Consider the following 18,166-nt stretch of genomic DNA (forward strand, 5'->3'; position numbering starts at 1 on the left):
TTGTGCATTTATTATTTACAGAAACTTACTTCATATAAGTTTTGTAAGAGATGACATAAAAACAATGTAATATAGATCATAATGAATTCTAATAGTTTAATTTCCATTATTAACGGGTTGAGCAGCAGCTGGTCGAACTACAAAATTAGAATATCAAAGTACGGTATGTCTCTTTATTTTATTCATTTGATAAAAAGAATCTTACTTGTACAACTTTGAGGTTGAAACTTTATGTCGTCGATCGCAAAACCTCCATTACTAGCACTTCCTCTTAAGATGAGACGATAAGATGCACGTGCATCTACTGTTACCTGTGCTGCAGTCCATACAGGTCTAGGATTGTTAAATCCTTTTGCTGTTAATGACCATAACTAAAACAAATAAAATATTGATTTTTTAGGATATCCTAGATCTCAAAGAATTATAAATACCTACAGGTTGTTGTTTTCCATCATTCTCTTCATTGTTGCCTACTTCTTCGTCGATATTCATTTTAATAACTTGCAACGTTGTAGATTCTTCAACACCAAAGGCAGCGAACCAAAAAGTGAAACAAACCGATTCTTCGTCGGGTGATGTTTGAATTATGGGAGATCGTAAACGTACATCTGTGGATTGTTTATTTATAGTAAAAATATCAAAGAAAACAAAGTCTCCGGTTGCCCCAAAAGTTTTATCCAATAGCTGAGCTGGACGATGAGCAAGAAACGCACGCTGCCAAGTGACTGTACGTTCGTTCTCAGAAGAAGTAATATTTTCCCAACCACATAACCCTTTCTCAAAGCTACAATCTTCTGATCTCACAGATGCACCGGGTGGTTTCACTACAAACCAGTAATAACATAATTAGTTTGAGGTAGAATTAGAAAAAACAGGATTTATTGAAAGCTTACCAGAACAATTTCCAGTATAGAAAGCAATATCGTCAATGCCAATGCTGCCACTAGCACGATTGGGACCCCAAGTACCCTCAAAAACTACGTTGAAGTTCTTCCTTTCGTTTATATTGATTTGTGCATACCTCCATGTGGGTCCTTGGTTACTATACAGTTGCCAGATTGATCTTGATTCAGTTGATGATTCTTCTGTTGTTTGTATAAATACACGGAGTACACCTTTGAATTTGCATCATTATTATAGGCACATTAGAATAATTAAAGAAAAAAATATAAAATATCTACCTAAGCTTGGTCCGATAGAATCAATGAAAGACTCAAACATAAAGTACCAGAAGGTAACACATAATGGCTCATCACTGCCTTTCATTTCCCGACTAACGAGTTGCGCTGTTCCACCTCCGGATGATCGAGGTCCTCCTCTTGGACGTCCCAGGTTAAGGAAATACTCATTTCTTCGATTAACTGTATATCCATTGCTGTACGATTTTCGTTGGTTCCTGGGATTCAGCACTTGTATAGATACTCTTTCCCACTCCACTCGATCAGGATCTCGAGAATTGATCCAGTCACATTCGTCGACTTCGAAGGTGCAGTCTCGTGGTGTAGGTACGGCAACTTGAGGTAAAGCTGAAAGTGTACATGAATGAATATTCGAAAATCAACAGTGATCTCTATTTCGTTTTCAATCAGATCTCTGTATGTATTAACTATTTTTTATAAATCTTTACCTGGACAAGCACCTTGTGTAAAAGAGATGTCGTCAATGGCAATATCTCCCATCTCAGTGTTACCTACAGATGCTTCGAAAAGGAGTTGAAAATCATCCAGAGAGCTAATTGTAATTTGAGCAACGAACCACGTATTTCCAGCGTTTCCGTTCAGACTCCAAATTTCTCGGAGAGCTGCATCCAAATTACGAAAATGACGAATGAACAGTTTTAAAGAACCGATGCCAGAGCCAAACATGTGGAACCAAAAGTGCATACACATAGGTGTATCGGCACTTGATGCGGGAAAGCTGGTGCTAACGAGCCTGGCTCTGTCTCCTGGTCGACGAGGAAAAGAAGAATCTATATACGCATATCCTCCAGCTGTTGATTGGTCTATTGAACTATCCATTGCGGGTCCAGTTGTGGGATTCCCACTTCCACGACTCTATACACGTATTTATATATATTATAGCGTAATAGTGAAATTGATGATAAACTTACAATTGTCCAATCGAAATCATCCTCTGCGTCATTAGCCCAATCACAAAATCCACCAGCAAAATTGCAGAAACCGATACATGAAGTACCTGGCTGTAAATCTATGTCATCTATGGCTATGTAGCCCCTATATAGACGGGCTGGATCGGTAGAATCCACAGGAATTCCTTCGATGATCAACTAAAAATAAATACCATGTTTCTATATGATAATCATAATGTTCTGAATATGAAAACCATGATGCTTTTCTCAAGGAAAATATTAATTTGGGAAGAAAGTTATCCAATTACCGAATGTAACTCAGGATACGTGTATAGCATTTGAGTTTGCTGCCAAACACCCAGGGTATAATACTGAGCATTCCAAATGACACGTTCGTCAAAAATTTCCAGTGGCTTGCAAGACGGTATAGTCGCATTTTCTGGAGTGATTTCTTCAGTTTGTTCTTTCTTAATAGAATATTCATCTACACCTACATGAAGTAGAACTCTCAGACCAGCGACACTGAGGCCATCCATGCTATACTTAAACATAATACAAGTTCCAACAACTCCTGTACTTCCTAGTTGAGCACTATGCAGCAGTCCTCCTGGAGTTTTTGTTTTACCATCCTTTTGTGGCAGTTGTGATGTTTCAAGGAAGGCATATCTAATTCAAACTTGAGTTACTATACAGACATAGAATTGGAAATAAATATGTATATTGAAGCATACCCTCCTTCCATAGTACCAGTGGTATAATCACTTGGGGGACCACCCATCCAATTGGTACCCATGCCAGTTCCAGCTACCCAGTTTATTACACTATCACCATTTTGCCACTCACAAAGTGTCTGTGCTGGAAATGTTCCAAAGTCACAAAAAACTTCATCTATTGATGCTGTAGATAGTGGTGGTGTGATTGGTGGGTACCTTAAAATGAAAGATACATTTTAAAGTGATTGAACTTTAACAGGTCAATTTTTTTATATCTATAAATTTCTTACCTCTGCGTTGATGAATTTCTTTGGGCAAGAGTAGGCGGATTAAGTGGCTTTCGTGGCAACGGCATCTCTGTGGTTGGAGGAATAATTGTCCGAGTATATACAATATCTGGTCTAACTGGCCAATGCCTGGGTTCGATATGTTCTACCTCGTCCATAAGATCATGATCTCGATCAATGGAATTGAATGGAAATTGCGTCGAGTTGAAAGCATCGTTGGTGACAAAAGTATCAAAGACATCCTTCGTCTCGTCATTTTCCATACTTTTGGTCCAATTGGGAATGAAACTTTCGTTTTCGCCGCCGACGAGATCTATTTGTTCTCCAAGCATCGGATTTAAAGGAATCCATGAAGAAGCACATGTTAGCCAGTAAAGGCAATTACATACTAATAAAATCAACCACATTTTCTTAATATTTTAGACAATTTTTATTTCATGAAAAAAATAAGATCTTAATATTGAGGTATTATATAAAGCATGTTAAGCAGATACACAATCATATGTTTCATCATGGAAACAACTGAGGATCTTTTTCTACCTTATGTATTTTATTATAAATTTTTCTGGAATTTAAAGTATTTTAAATACAAAAATAGGAAATTTTACACTTTAAATTACATAGCAAGAATCTAACACTTAACTTCCAACACGGTTTCCTGATAAACAGAAGTTAGAAGTTATTGCGACGTTTATACACGCAGAAGAATGATAACTAAACTAAATACGAACTGAACGGTTTTCAAAAGGTATGCACGTGATGAAATAAAACGAACATTCCGCAGTTCCGGTCTTCGCTTCCTGTCGTTACGCTTTTGATCCTAGTACAGAGAGTCCGAGTTCGATAACCGTTCCCTGTACAATTTCATTAAACTGACTATCTGCAATAATTATCAGTAATTATTATAAAGTACATTATACTATAATACTTATTATGTACAGAACTATATAATAATTATATGAATATAAATATAAAAAGTGACTACTCTATGAAGAAAATCTATATTTAAATATATAACTTTTAGTGTCTAATTTTTAAACGTTACTTACGATTTTAAAAATTTCAGAAATATTTCCGGATTAAAATTTCCATTATTCTTGTTAGTAATACTCATAACTCGTCCTAAATTTAAATATATCCGAATAATGAAAGATACAAGGTAAGGACAGAGGATCAATTGATCTATTTTCGGCCGACAAAATGGATCTTTTCTCAACATTTTTGATATCAAGCTAACAACAGACGTTGATGTCCCTCGGGGAAGAGGCCGTGGTTTTTCTTCGCAAATCATTTTTATGATTTCTGTTAGACTCTGAAAATTGGGATACATACCATACGTATAAAAAATAGAATAAAGTCAAAAATTACATTGATTAAAATCCGGATTAAATTAATCTAACTTTACCATAGCGGGAAAAGGATGTCTTTTTGAAACCATTTCATAGAGAATGACGCCCATGCTCCATATATCGCATTTGAAATCATAAGATTGGTCCGTTAGCATTTCTGGAGCCATGTAACAAAATGATCCAGCGCGACATATAATTGATGGTTTCGTTAATCTGTACAATAATGATAATACTCCATAAAATTATATAAAAATATTGAACATAAACTATTAATATTTCATAAAGTAACTTTTTCACAATGAATAATACTCTTTAAAATTTTTCGAGACGCCGAAATCTCCGATCTTTACGATGTCACCGCGGCTTCCGGTTAGCATGATGTTTTCCGGTTTCAAATCACGGTGAAGAATCTTTTTGAAATGGATGTGGTGAACTCCAAGAACGACTTGGGAGAATAAATACAGCGCATCCTAAATTAACATATGTATTCATTAGTATTAACATATTAATATTATATCAAATGTTTAAAATATCGTAGACGAAAAATAATGAGATGTAATGTTTCCCAAGTTCTTACTTCCTCTTTAAGTGGTGTCTCATTGTTTTCTAACAAATCTTTCAAAGTGCCTCGCGTTGCATATTCCATAAGAATGTAACTGTGATTGTCTTCTATCCAAGCTCCATAGTAAGCAACTATATTAGTATGTCTCAAAGTGTGCAAACATTTCACTTCTTCTGATATGTTCTGAGCACATTAAATATACATGCAATTAGTTATAGTATATAAAATTAAGCATAGAGACAATCTTTTATGTACAAAAAAAGTTAATTAATAGGTACATCTCCTTGATATGGTGACACAACAATTAATTTGGCCTATTTCAATTAAGAAATTTCCTCACCTTAAAAGGTAGTGCGTTTACATTATCGAGAATTTGTTCCTTAACTACGAATGGTTTAGAGTCTTTCTTTCGTCGTACTAAGTAAACTGATCTAGAAACAATAGACGATGAGGAAAAATAGGAAAATTTAATTTAGCACGAATACATACCCGAAAGACCCCTGTCCTAACAATGTTTCGAATATATAATCATTTATATGCATGGACATTTTTGACAAAAATGATAAAAAACGCGAATAAAATCGAATTATTAATTCACAAAATTAATTTAGCTAAGAGTACTGAACATCAATCGATTTGTTATGGTAGATCAATATAAACAGTTAGTCCAATAAAGTTTGAATTTTTTTCTGGTATGTCAGAAATGTCTATTTCCAATCAGATATTTGAAATTGAATAATATAATTAAATATAATAATTAATTAAATACATTTACTTTTTAAGAAGAGCTATTTTTTCACAAAAAAAAATACAATGATTTTTGATTCGATTAGTTTCGTATTTAATGGCGTACTGTTACAAATTAACAAATAAGATCATATGAAAATCATAAGGAATTCGTTGTTTCTTCATTTATGCTTATAACTTGGAATGCACAAATGAAATCTAATTATATTTCGAGAATATGCATATGACGTGCATAGATTGTGGATTTATTATTATTCATAAAAAGTGTTTACAAAAACGCATTCTTGTTTGCTCACAATTTATAAAGTATTGTTTTAATACTATTTAAAGTCTCTAAGATTCGTTAGCAAACATTCTCTATACATATGTATTAACGAAAGCACATATGCAAAGGTAGGGAAAATTCGGGCATTAAATTACATGTAGTAGTTTTATTCTTCTTTTTTTACAAATAACGCAATAAAGATTTTTTTCCTAAAGCGTTTAGATGTATTATATCATACCACAAAAAAGGATGTAGTGACGCAGTTGACCTGATTGAATTGCATAATTCACAATAGTAAATGCTGCATTCAAGAACACGCAGACAATTTAATATAGATGAACAACGACAAAAATGGGTTATTTTTTAAGACTTGATTGTAAAAAAGTTCCTGTCCATAAGGTGAAACACTGCTGGCAAAACAATATGGCTACTCTAGTTTTTCAAAAAGTGTGCACGTTAACGCGATGTATGTACTCTTTTAGAGTACTCGTGCACACATCAACAATTCTTGAATTGAACGATGCTCACCAAACATTTATTTCCAATGAAAAAAGCAAACCACCTTATACCTTAGTGCAATGCAGAATTAGATGATACTGCAGTATGTACAGAGTATCCCATAAGATGCATTATCAAACTCATACATCAAACCAAACAAACTGAAGAAAACAATTCTTGATGCTTTTACGTGATCATTTCTTTGTTGATTAAATTTCTTGTTATTAATAGAGAAAAGCAGATGCATCCTTAATAAACTTAAACACTTAAACACTTGTGCTAATATTTGGTAAAGTTATAATCCAACCACTTCTTTGGAAACTCGCTATATGCTTCAATTCATATCTGATTTAAAATACACAATAACTTCAGCAGAAATTAATGCGATACGATTTGCAGCCGGTAATTAAGTTTATTAGGCATGCATTCAACATAACTGTCGATGACTCTTAGTGACTAATGACCATGTGATAACACTAAGAATTGCTTCATTTTTTTGATTTAGAACTATCTTATTTTTCGGATATATCACATCCTATGAAAAACGCTGCATACAAATGCATATACTTTTGCTTCAGTATTCTTTTGAACTTTATCAATAACGATTTTAAAAATTAACTATTACTAGAATCTAGTATATTGTTAGTATCATTTCCAGAAGAGGCAGAACTCCGTGATTGTTTCAAGCTGTCTAAATATTCCTGCTGTGATGTAGCCAAAACTTGCGAGAGTATGTCACTGTCTTCCCAATCAGTCAAACCTAGTAAATTACGAACATATTTTTGCATAGCAAAAATTATTCTTCTTGATCAAAATATTTAAAATTAATTATATAGTGTTTCATTTAACTGAAAACAGTAGAATATCTCATGAGAGATTAACGTAACCTAAAAAGTTTGAATAGAAGTTGTTTGGTAAGAGGTATGATGTGATATCCTCCTTCAAATTAAACAACTTTTGTTAAGATATAGCTTTAATCCCTCGTGAAATATCCTACTGTTTTCAGTTAAATGGAACATCCTGTACCTATATTATAATTATATATCATAAGGTAACTTAGTTACTGACATTTAATTTAACTGCTAATACTTGACTTACCAAATACTTCAGGAGGAAGACGATTGAATAACGAGATATCCGGTGAAGCATGAGCCTCTTTACTACTACCTGGTACAGGTTCCTGCGAGATTTTAGATTCAAAATCTGAGGCAAGGTGAGACATGGTAGATCCTTGTGTTGACTGGTGTTGCGGAGACCTTTTATTGTATCTTACCGAATCATTTACCTGAAATTATAAATTAAAACATACAAAACATAATATACAACATAATATATATAGGCTATACTGTCTTAGTAACATTAATAACTAGAAACGGACTTTTGGAGAATTACGCAAATTATCTTGGCTAGTTTGAGTCGTGGTCGGAGAAGAAGTGTGGCTTCGTTGTTGACCACGACCTCCATGAGGGTGAAAATGTGCGTGACTGTGTTGCGCACTTGTTACTGTACTTGTACTGCTGCTGCTCGCTGATCTCTTTATTAAATCACGAGACAATGTTTTACTTTACTCGTCTAAAATAATAGACAAAAATTGCATGGAACTTACAGCTTTTCGCATTTCATTATCCCTTAACCATTGCAAATAACTTTCCCTAGCAACTTGTTCTTCTATGGCTTCGTTTGTTGCTTCCCAGTCAGTTGCTTTTATTTTATCTTCTAGCATCGTCTGTGCACAAAAATAATTGTTCTTTTCATTTATTGTAGAAGTTTAAAGTTTAAAACGATATTAAATAGAACAACTAACTATAGTAATTCTTCACCTGCTCAATGTGTAATTCTTCGCTTTGACGAACTGCATCTGATATAAGTTGTCGATCCGCAGCACCAGGATTGTATGAAGGTAAGCCAAGACCAACACCAATTGTAGCTTTATATGGATCTACTATGCTATTATAATGGCTACCACGTTGATAAGACAATCGTATCGGTTCATTATCACTTTCGACCATTGTATGGAAAATATTAATTGGTTCTGTGTAAAATTACAAAAGCTAATATTAAAAGTACAAAAAGATTAACTTTACCAAAGCGCATATTGACACGGACCAGTACTGTAGCAATATAATTGAATGCTACGATTATACATTTCAGACATAGCTTGCATCTCTATATGATTTCCATGTACATATTCTTGTCGTTTTCTATCTACATATGTGCTAAAATCTTCCGCTACAAAGTGAGAAAAAAATTCTTGATTGGAAGCCTAGAAAATCACACCATATAATTAATAAATTTATTTTTAAATAATGGATTTCTATCAGTTTTGTGTTCAATACTTACAATATAATCCATGCAATGCTTCCGAACTACACCATGCATTTCTTGATCACCATAAACTTGATCTGCAACAGCTCTAAATAGACATGCTCCATCCTCACCCATCTTTTTGACGATAAATCCCATTTTTCGCATTCGTTTCTCAAACCATCTATCTCGCTGTAAAAAAAAAATATAATCAAAAAATTTGACAATAAAAATTATCCATTGTCATAACTATCTATCATTTCATAACTAACCTCTTGCCATTCAGCCAGTGTAAGATTATTTCCAGTTCTGCCAGTATATTCATCACCACTATTATATCCATTAGCTAATTCATGTTCTATATTTGCAGCAGCCCCGACAATAGCCATTCGATTATTGGCTATGACACTACCATCTGTAGCTAAGTAAAGTGTATTATTTATTATTTATTTTACTAAGAAATGTTTTCTTATTTTATATAAAAAAATTTTAATATCACAGAAAAATGTCTTTTTCCAATATAATTTAAGTTGATCTATGCTTGTTTTAATATTAAGTGATAAATTTAATATATGTATGCATAGAAGAAGCATTACAAATATGAACCTTGTAAGCCACTGCTAGATGCAGTGGGAGGTGTAGCTTGTCTTTCACGTTCTCTTTCTCTCTCCCTGTCTCTTTCTCGGCCCCTATCTCTTTCTCTATCACGTTTTGAACGTGAATTTCTTCCAATACAGCCACTGTAAAATAAACACTCGATATAAAATACAAAACAGAACATAAAATTCTGAATACAATATGCTAGACTGAATATATCTAAAATGATAGATAATACAATGATATAAAACAAATTTAGGAATTCTTTGGTCTTTCATACACTACCTATGTGGACTTGCTCGTTGTCTGTGGCGTTTACCATGACTGGGACCACTTCCTTCTTCAAAATGTTTATCTTCTCGACGATCTACACTTGACTTTAATAGAAGAACACATATAAGTGTTGAATACATTATAATATATTTTTATTAACTATAGAGAGTTATTATATACATAGCAAATGACAAATGATATTCCATAAAAAAAGGATAATTTGAAATTAAGAGTATTTATATAAAAATTTAATAATAAAAAAGGAAAGAAAAATACCTAATGTAATGTTAATTCCTTAATTCCCATAGGCACCTATAAATATTACTTTCTTATTTGTTCTATAACATAAGCAAATCAATAGTTTATAGGTTCTAATGCATTCCAGTAAATCTAGTAAGGCTAATAGTCAGTTTAGTATCTATTCCAATATATTAATTCATAATATTGTTGACAGAATTTTGGTTTCATTCATTTTTAACAGTATCTTGAAAAAAAGTATGTTTTGTGTTATTTGGTTTGTTTACTATCATTTGAGATTTTATGTGCATCTGAAATATATGAATATATTCCATACTAATATAATACTCATGTCCAAATTATAACACATTTTTTTTTGTGTAGTAAAATAATGAAATGTATACACCAACAAAAGATGTGCAATTTATAATAAAAATAAAAAAGTAAAGTAAAATATATTTTACATGTATCTCAGAGTAAACTCATAAAACATGTTTTATATCAATAGAGATAGAAATGACAACTGATGACAATGAAAGGACAATGAGCAACTGATGAAATATTTCCAATATTTTCTCATAATGTGACCTATGGGAATTGGGGGTTAAAAAAAAATTAGTTTTTATGTTTCCTACCTCGTACGAGCTCCCTGTAAGAACGATAGAACCAGATCCGTGATCAGTTTGAACCCCGTGTAGATCGACCGCGAAACCGTTCGCTGCACGTACCTGTCACGGTTCGCAAAAGGTTGTTCTAAGGTTCGCTCTTGCAACTATTTACAACTAGAAGTATTTGTGCGAGTAGTATAGTTGCAATAAAGGGATTATTCATTCACCTGATATGGGCTATTAGGTAGTGTGATGGATCCGGAGGTATGCTCGTTTTGCACTCCGTGAACATCGACTTCGGAAGTGCTGCCTCCTTCTCGTCTATCTTTCGAGGCGTTCGTCTTCTTCTTCGACAGAATGGTCATCTTGCGTAATCGATCGTCGGTGGTCGTTCAGACGCGACGCTCGTTTTAACAAGATTTCAAAAGAGAATCTCGCAGGCTTACGCTCACCGCGCCTTCAACCTCGTAACTTCCTTCCTGATCCACAATTGCTCTATCCACTTATTTATTATTATTCCCAATGATGATCTACCAAGTACACCTCGACGTACGTGGATGCGAATCGATCCTTTAGTAATATGTCACTAATTAACTCTTCGGAATTTAAATCAGGACAATATAGCGCTTTGTAAGAAATACAGCATGATACCTTTGATAACCAACTACTACATTAATTCGTGTTATTTCGAATGTTTTGTCAGACAGCCATGACTACACTTGCACACACTACGAGGCTACCTATTGCCAATCTGTCGCGTGGTATTTCCCCTATACCCTACCGTAAAAGTCCCTACGCTAGATATTTATCAGTTGTTTTAAAGAATATGAACTCTATATTGCCTAGGTATATTCGAGGTTTTTTTTCGAATTTTTAATATTAATGAATAAATGTTACATACTTCGATCAGTCAAGTAGAAATTGATAGGGTTAATTTTTCAGGTAAAAGTTTGAAGCGACATTCTCGATAGATTTCTATTATATACAATAGGCAAAATGGAAAACACTGACAAAATTTAACAAATTTCCTTTGCTACACTTTTAGGGAAATAATAATAAAGTTGATTGAATATTTTTACTACAAAGCACACCTGTTGTTACTAAGCTAACTTTACGTATGTATACATATAATACAATACTAATAACATACTTCACATGTGTTGTCACGCTTTCTTGAAAATTTCTACGGTATCATGAGATAACATATGGACAATATAGAAACTGAACTATGATGTATGTATGTGTATATATATATATATATATATATCTGTCACTATGATATCAGATTTGTAATAATGTATGTAAGATAATTGTTGTAAAATGTGCGATAAATTTTCTGTTGTCGATATAATCAGCATCATTGACTGAAATAAAATATTTCGTGGAAAATATAACCTCCATCGTTTGTTTATAGAAAGTTGCATCAACACTTCGAATTTCAACCCTCTGTTCAAAGGGTGGTTTAAAAGAAGTACAAAGCACATGGTCGTCATTTAAATTACAAGTACTATAAGAAGAAACTGATATTAACGATAAAACAGTTTTTTTATTACATATAAAATACAAAAAGTAGGTTTTAAATATTTTACCACTTAATTATACGTTCGAAAACAACTATGGTAAATGAGTGCCTTAAAAGATCAAGATCCCGATTACGGGCCATCCGATGCAAGTGATGAAAAACATCAACGAATTTACGAAGAAAATGGTATATATGAAATTTTTTATCAAATTTACGCGATGTTTCTATTGTATCTAACCTGTTTATACTCCATTTATCTTAATATTAAGAACTATCTTTTTGTAACATCACTAAAAATTGAATGTGTACAATGAATAAAATATACAGAATTAATTGTATTTATTTGCATTCGCTTTTATTGTTATTTCATTTTAGCACGAAGCAGTACAGCAAGAAAAATAACTGCTATTATTGAAAGGGAATTTTCCCAGGAAATTAATACAAAAGAGAAAGAAGTTTTAGAGTTACAAGAAAGATTGCATAGAGCATCAAAAATCCTTCATCTTTTGCGTTATGTTATTGTTGCTGACTTTTATAATCGCAAACAGTGTCAAAATTCACAAAATGGAGAAGCAAAACAAACTCAAATTCATCCTGCAATAAAACAGCTAATTGGTAAATCACCAAAGTTATCCGACAGTTCCATTATTTCTACGTCAACAACATCTAACAAAGACAGTTATTTTACCACATCAGAATCAATTTCGATATACTCATCAAGTACCACTGGTGATGCTGCAGTAAAAATAGAAGAAGCTTCTGAACATTATCGATTAGAGAAAAGAAGGAATGAAACGGACGAAGATCCACGGCCAAAGAAAATTCCACGATATATTCCTCCAAAAAGTGGAGTCCCAGAGTCTCAATGTCCATCGAGAGGTATTAGACACAAAGTGAGGAAACGTATAATTATTGGAAACATTTCAAAATGGATTCCTCCAGAATGGAGAGAAGATGCAGCTAGTCACAAGTGGACAATGTATGTTAGAGGAAATAAAGAAAATCCTGATATTAATGATTTTGTTAGCAAAGTTCGATTCTTTTTACATCCTAGTTATAGACCTAATGATGTTGTTGAAGTTACATCAGCACCATTTTGTCTTTCAAGACGCGGTTGGGGTGAATTCCCGCTAAGAGTACAATTGCATTTTAAAAGTGCTCTCAATAAGCCAATGGACGTAATTCATTATTTGAAATTAGACCGTACTTATACTGGTCTACAAACTTTAGGATCCGAGACACTTGTCGATATATGGATCTATGCAGACTCCCGAAATTCTAAACGAAATACGGGTAAAGTAATTGACGAAGATTTTAATGAGAACGAGCATAATTACGATGTGAAGCTAGAAAATGATAAAGATTCTAATCTCATGTCTGATTTTATAAGTAACAACATAAATAAAACATTAGAATTAGCAGATAAGAGCAGTGAAGTGGTAGTTAAGAAAGAATCCTCAGAAAATATAGAAATTAATGAAGATTTAATAAATGTGAAAAAACTGTTATTTTATGTAGAACTTGATCATGATTATTGTGGTTCCAAGTATTTAAACAATTCTGAAAGAAATTTAACTATTGATCATTCAACAACATTAACTAATTCATTTTTACATAAGATTGTCACAGTAGATAATCAGCAGAAAGAAGATAGAGAAGAGGACACTGAAACTAATAACACAATAACAAGTGAACTTTTAATAAATGGATATTTAACAGACTTAAAGGTACAAGAGGAATTAACAAGCACAAGCATACCTTTGTTAGATGAAGTTAATCGGAAAGTACTTCCTCTAAGTTGCTCCAGAGTTCACTCAAACCTTCGTCCTTTGAAAATTTCTATTCCTCCATTGTTTGAACCATCTGGAAATAGACATGTCTTAGTTCTTCAGAACAATAAAACGATTCCTGTAGATATTGCAGGTATGAATTATGCCCGTAATAATGATTCAACAAAATCGAAGATAAATTTAACTACTTCTCGTGGTATTAGTTTGTTGAAGAAACCTTTAGGTACAGAAACTAAAATCCAAGAACAAGATCCTAATAGAACAAAGGTACAACAAGGATTAAAGCTTCAAGTTTCTAAAAGTATTCTCTTAAATGTAAATTCCAATATACCAGTACTAAAGATAGCTGAGAGAAGAAATTCACCAAATGATCTTTCTTTTAATTTTGAAAAAGAATCAGCTACTGAACAGATGTTAAAAGTGAACAATCAAGAATCGAAGGAATTCAAGTTATCACGCCAGAAAATCACTTTAGGCAAGGATAAGTACAAGCTCCAAAGTAAAAAGGAGTTTTATGACGAAATTATCCGAACAATTGAGGTAGCAAATATTCTGAACGTTCAAGGCCTATTGCGATTCATTGTTAGAAGAATGCCCTTGATAACTCAAAATGCTTCCGACTCCGATTACAGACGACTCCATCCTTATGCCTGCACGAGCGAAGAAGAATTTTTTAGCTATAGTATAGCGAAGCGAAATGCCTGTGAATGGAATCGAGCAAGGATGATACGATATTTTATGAAGAAAAAGCCATTCACGGAGGAAGAATTATGGACCATTAAGGAAATAATGATTTGGGCGAGATTGCACGGTTATACGCCTCTTTGTCCGAATTTGACTATTCGGTCAATAAAACAGCAGAAGAGTTTACCTGTTTCCACAATCGCCAAAAGCATTTCTACATGTACACAGCCTGATACTTTCTGCAAGTGGCTTCAAATTTATCCAGATCAATCGAATGATAATTTGCTTAACTCTAATTTACATCAATCCAACGAATTGGACATTGAGGTTGATGTTGTAAATACTGATGTTGCACTAGAAAGCAAAAAGGGACTAAAAGAAACAAAAGAGCATAAGGAATTTGTAAACACGAAAATTACAGTATTGGAACTTGAAAAGAAATTAGTGCCGTTTTATAATTTTATTTGTGAAACTGCCAGAGAAATTGGTATTAAGCTAATTTCTGAAGAAATTGTACCTACTGTCGTACATGGCGCAGCTGGTCGAATGATAATGCGGGTATGTTTTACATATATATATTTTTACATAATTTACAAATCAATGAAAAATTAAATTTCCTACATATTTTATATTTTACTAGGCTGTTGAATGCCTTGCAGAGGATTTAGTCAGAATGTCTTTGGCGAAAGCTTGGGAAAGATGCAGTGATAATGGGTAAATATACTTTTTCAATCAGGCTACTTGTATGTATATACATATATTTCGTATAAAATTCACAATTTTTTATGATGCAGATGTCAAATATACCTATTACATACATATATGTATGTATATTATTATCGCGGAATTGTGACAGACTTTTTTTTATTTTATTTGTAGATATCCGAAGGTGATCGTTTTGGACGATGTACGTGGAGCCCTTCTAAGTCGTGAAGAATTTGATATTTTTACAAATCACGGATTAGGCTCAAAATATCGGTTAACGGCTACAGATTAGCTTAGAAAAATATAAAATCTAGAGAATTTAATGACTGAAGGAATATTTAATATTAAGGAAATTTAAAAAATTCTGCCGTATTTAACACTTAAATAACATAGGTCTGCTGCAACAATGCGCTCCAATACAGTTCCGATAACGGAAGCCTCGCACATGTACAAATTTATAATTTTGAATAAAGTATATGAAATTTTGTACGAATCAGTAGGTTCAATAAAATTTAAACTAGTTCCTGACCTCTTCTCTGTTATATCTACGTATAATTGAATTAACTTCAATCATGACTCATCTTTTATATTTTCTTCCGAACATGTATATATGTATTTAAAAAAAAATTTAAAAACGAAATCAAATATTAGGTAGCAAATATTAACAGATTTCTCACGAGAATTTGTTTACTGCACAATTGATGTCCTGTCTATCGCATAATAACGTAATCATTTTCTTGTAGAGCCGCTTGCATTTCTACTAACGTGATATCTTTTAATCGAGGTGACATGGGAACGTAATTAGACTCATCTGTTATTCTTTGGAATCCTAAATTATTTTTCTCGATCAGTACAGAGTTTTTGTGAGATGTTAAAGGCAAACTACTAGGTCCAGACGCCCGAATATCTTGCAACCTTAAAAAGACATATATATGTATATAATAAAAATAAATGTAATATTAAACAAGCATAATATTGAATGAAGAAAAACTAAATGAATACAAACCTGCTTCCTTTCATGGACTCCGAAGCGCACCTCTGACGTGGAGGCAAAGGTGGTGGCTCTTCCGACAGTCGATTACAAAAGAGATTCTCCATATAAAAATTTGAGGCAGCCACTGCACTCATGTCGGATTCATCTGGAATTTCTTCATAAATCCCAGAAGTTGCCGAAATATCAGAGTATCTTCTAACATGATAATGGTCATATGGTTCTGGTTGATAAACATCCTCATTTATTTTACCAGACATTCTATAGCTTATTTCTTCATATCTTTCATTAGATTCTCTTCTCTTAGATAATATTTTTAACTCCATTCTTTCAGTTGTTACTGAATAACTTCGCAAACGTTCATCATGGGATATTGCTCTAATATCACCTTCACTTAAGCTTAAAGGTCGTCCATTAGTTTGCTTGTGTCTTGGACCACGGCCCTGAGTTACCAAATCTTGCAACAATTTACCAGCTTCTAAACAAAACAAATGTAGTTCACCAATTCCAGCACGGAATTTTTTTGATGTATGAATCACACAAATACATTTAACGTCATCTGGTCGTCCTGCCGTGATCAAGTGAAACTGATTTAGTTCATCCCACTCAAAATTCTCTAATGTTTCACCAGAATGAATATCCTTTATTATTACTCCTAATGTGCTTGTTATCAAATCACCATACAGCCCTGAAAGAAGTTCTGGTAATTAAACTTCAAAAAGCACAGATTCTTTCTATGAATAATGACTTAAATACCTGTCAATCCTGATGCTTTGGAATGTGGATTGTCAACCATAGATATTTTATAAGATCCTGGTGCAAATTTAAGCTTTCTAGGTCTTAATAGCTGTCTAATATTTGCCATCCACCGCTGTGACTCTGTCTCTGAATTACCAGCTAAATAGAGCAATGGTTTTCTATCTTTGATAGGAAATATACCAAAAGCAAATTGCTTAGATCTAGATTGGGTACGGCAAATAATGGCATCCAATGGTATTACTATGAAATTCTCTTTGTCATTTGATGATGAACTATTATCGTTGCCAATACAATAATCAAGATTTACTCTGACTCCTAATTCAGAATCTAACTTTTGAAAGGAACACCAATGCCTTTTCCAAACTTTCCAAGGGCCCAATGTTCTCTTTTTTACCTTATGAACTTTGGACTTGTTACCACAAAACTTGACATCTAGAAATCCACAGATTTCTTCCTCAGCCATTTCTCTCTCCTTTTCTAGAAGATATTTCATTGTTAATATTTAAAAAACAATGATCATTTTTATTTTGCATGAAAGGAAAATATTTATATAATTTGGAAACTACCTAGTACAAGAATAAGTGATAGAAGATATGGTTAACATATTATTTTGTGAATTAATTACCTTAAGCTTATTATCAGATGCGAAAGAGAAATATTTTTCATAAAACAAAATATAATACAATAAGAAATGTCTTTAATTTTCCACAGAAGAGCCAAATCAAGTAATTGGCTACTTTTGATTTCCAATACTAACTATAAAATTTTATAAATACAGAAGAACATAGATATTTACAAAAACGCCCGGGCAATTCAATCAACAGTATTATTTGTATTGTTTACTAACTTGCTCACTCCCCAATCTTAAACTCAGTACTGCCAACAATGTGAGAAATTGATCAGTCAGTTGTTACGAAAATCAGAATTCCCTAAATAAAATTTCTGCTATAATATGTTCAAATATAAATATTATTAAGCTGTTAATAGTGTAATTTAATATAATATAATAAAAGTTTCCACCAGAAAAAACAGATCGCGAAAGCTTTGTTTAGAAATACAAAACATCATAAAGATTACATTTTTCTTTTTTTGCCATATTCCACAAGGTTCATATAAAAAGGTTCAGTATAAAAAAATTTTGATCTATGTAATCTCACATAAAAAAATTTACATCCAACGTATATTT

At 32.9% G+C, this 18,166-nt stretch overlaps 4 protein-coding genes across 11 annotated transcripts; 1 reads left to right on the forward strand and 3 right to left on the reverse strand.

Annotated features, from left to right (window-relative positions):
* Positions 1-5: 5 nt before the first annotated feature.
* On the reverse strand, positions 6-5,772 carry LOC117243423 (MAM and LDL-receptor class A domain-containing protein 1-like). Its single transcript, XM_033510901.1, has 16 exons — positions 5,490-5,772; positions 5,341-5,431; positions 5,016-5,183; positions 4,748-4,908; positions 4,495-4,651; positions 4,207-4,401; positions 3,093-3,499; positions 2,821-3,018; positions 2,398-2,755; positions 2,111-2,287; positions 1,628-2,054; positions 1,182-1,526; positions 894-1,115; positions 436-824; positions 206-371; positions 6-137 (listed from the first exon to the last, which is right to left on the reverse strand). Exons 1-16 carry the CDS (start codon positions 5,546-5,548, stop codon positions 97-99), a joined length of 3,561 nt encoding a protein of 1,186 aa, XP_033366792.1. The 5' UTR covers positions 5,549-5,772; the 3' UTR covers positions 6-96.
* A 199-nt stretch (positions 5,773-5,971) lies between these two features.
* On the reverse strand, positions 5,972-11,289 carry LOC117243419 (OTU domain-containing protein 5-B). Of its 4 annotated transcripts, XM_033510890.1 has the most exons (13): positions 11,181-11,289; positions 10,757-11,099; positions 10,557-10,649; positions 9,697-9,788; positions 9,421-9,554; positions 9,087-9,235; positions 8,851-9,006; positions 8,617-8,773; positions 8,331-8,542; positions 8,117-8,257; positions 7,889-8,044; positions 7,609-7,795; positions 5,972-7,270 (listed from the first exon to the last, which is right to left on the reverse strand). In XM_033510890.1, exons 2-13 carry the CDS (start codon positions 10,892-10,894, stop codon positions 7,125-7,127), a joined length of 1,761 nt encoding a protein of 586 aa, XP_033366781.1. In that variant the 5' UTR covers positions 10,895-11,099; positions 11,181-11,289; the 3' UTR covers positions 5,972-7,124. The 4 variants fall into 4 exon arrangements, with proteins under 4 accessions (XP_033366781.1, XP_033366782.1, XP_033366783.1 ...); XM_033510891.1 differs by lacking the exon at positions 11,181-11,289 and having other exon boundaries at positions 8,117-8,236; positions 10,757-10,894; XM_033510892.1 differs by lacking the exon at positions 7,889-8,044 and having other exon boundaries at positions 10,757-11,247.
* A 98-nt stretch (positions 11,290-11,387) lies between these two features.
* Positions 11,388-15,723, forward strand: LOC117243418. Of its 3 annotated transcripts, none has more exons than XM_033510887.1 (6): positions 11,388-11,471; positions 11,575-11,762; positions 11,944-12,237; positions 12,427-15,083; positions 15,166-15,239; positions 15,405-15,526. In XM_033510887.1, exons 3-6 carry the CDS (start codon positions 12,153-12,155, stop codon positions 15,520-15,522), a joined length of 2,934 nt encoding a protein of 977 aa, XP_033366778.1. In that variant the 5' UTR covers positions 11,388-11,471; positions 11,575-11,762; positions 11,944-12,152; the 3' UTR covers positions 15,523-15,526. The 3 variants fall into 3 exon arrangements, with proteins under 3 accessions (XP_033366778.1, XP_033366779.1, XP_033366777.1); XM_033510888.1 differs by having other exon boundaries at positions 11,575-11,644; XM_033510886.1 differs by having other exon boundaries at positions 11,398-11,762; positions 15,405-15,723.
* Positions 13,777-18,087, reverse strand: LOC117243420. Of its 3 annotated transcripts, none has more exons than XM_033510896.1 (5): positions 17,606-18,087; positions 16,978-17,457; positions 16,237-16,909; positions 15,996-16,145; positions 13,777-13,914 (listed from the first exon to the last, which is right to left on the reverse strand). In XM_033510896.1, the coding sequence occupies exons 2-5, from the start codon at positions 17,441-17,443 to the stop codon at positions 13,866-13,868; spliced, it is 1,338 nt and encodes a 445-aa protein (XP_033366787.1). In that variant the 5' UTR covers positions 17,444-17,457; positions 17,606-18,087; the 3' UTR covers positions 13,777-13,865. The 3 variants fall into 3 exon arrangements, with proteins under 3 accessions (XP_033366787.1, XP_033366786.1, XP_033366785.1); XM_033510895.1 differs by having other exon boundaries at positions 13,789-13,914; positions 15,908-16,145; XM_033510894.1 differs by lacking the exon at positions 13,777-13,914 and having other exon boundaries at positions 15,759-16,145.
* Positions 18,088-18,166: the final 79 nt, after the last annotated feature.

The sequence above is a fragment of the Bombus vosnesenskii genome, unplaced genomic scaffold, assembly GCF_011952255.1.
Source record: "Bombus vosnesenskii isolate JDL3184/JDL3185 unplaced genomic scaffold, Bvos_JDL3184-5_v1.1 scf7180000013265, whole genome shotgun sequence".
In the NCBI taxonomy this organism is placed as follows: domain Eukaryota; kingdom Metazoa; phylum Arthropoda; class Insecta; order Hymenoptera; family Apidae; genus Bombus; species Bombus vosnesenskii.

Coding starts and splice junctions, on each gene's coding strand:
- LOC117243423 (XM_033510901.1), bottom strand. CDS start 5,548: ATGTCCATGCATATAAATGATTATATATTCGAAACATTGTTAGGACAG. Junction 1,527..1,627: donor TACACAAGGTGCTTGTCCAG/GTAAAGATTTAT, acceptor GTACACTTTCAG/CTTTACCTCAAGTTGCCGTA. Junction 1,116..1,181: donor TTCTATCGGACCAAGCTTAG/GTAGATATTTTA, acceptor GCAAATTCAAAG/GTGTACTCCGTGTATTTATA.
- LOC117243419 (XM_033510890.1), bottom strand. CDS start 10,894: ATGACCATTCTGTCGAAGAAGAAGACGAACGCCTCGAAAGATAGACGA. Junction 8,774..8,850: donor AGCATTGCATGGATTATATT/GTAAGTATTGAA, acceptor GTGATTTTCTAG/GCTTCCAATCAAGAATTTTT. Junction 8,258..8,330: donor AAGAATTACACATTGAGCAG/GTGAAGAATTAC, acceptor ATAAATGAAAAG/AACAATTATTTTTGTGCACA.
- LOC117243418 (XM_033510887.1), top strand. CDS start 12,153: ATGAGTGCCTTAAAAGATCAAGATCCCGATTACGGGCCATCCGATGCA. Junction 15,084..15,165: donor CTGGTCGAATGATAATGCGG/GTATGTTTTACA, acceptor ATATTTTACTAG/GCTGTTGAATGCCTTGCAGA. Junction 15,240..15,404: donor GAAAGATGCAGTGATAATGG/GTAAATATACTT, acceptor TTTTATTTGTAG/ATATCCGAAGGTGATCGTTT.
- LOC117243420 (XM_033510895.1), bottom strand. CDS start 17,443: ATGGCTGAGGAAGAAATCTGTGGATTTCTAGATGTCAAGTTTTGTGGT. Junction 16,910..16,977: donor CAAAGCATCAGGATTGACAG/GTATTTAAGTCA, acceptor AACTTCTTTCAG/GGCTGTATGGTGATTTGATA. Junction 16,146..16,236: donor GAGTCCATGAAAGGAAGCAG/GTTTGTATTCAT, acceptor TGTCTTTTTAAG/GTTGCAAGATATTCGGGCGT.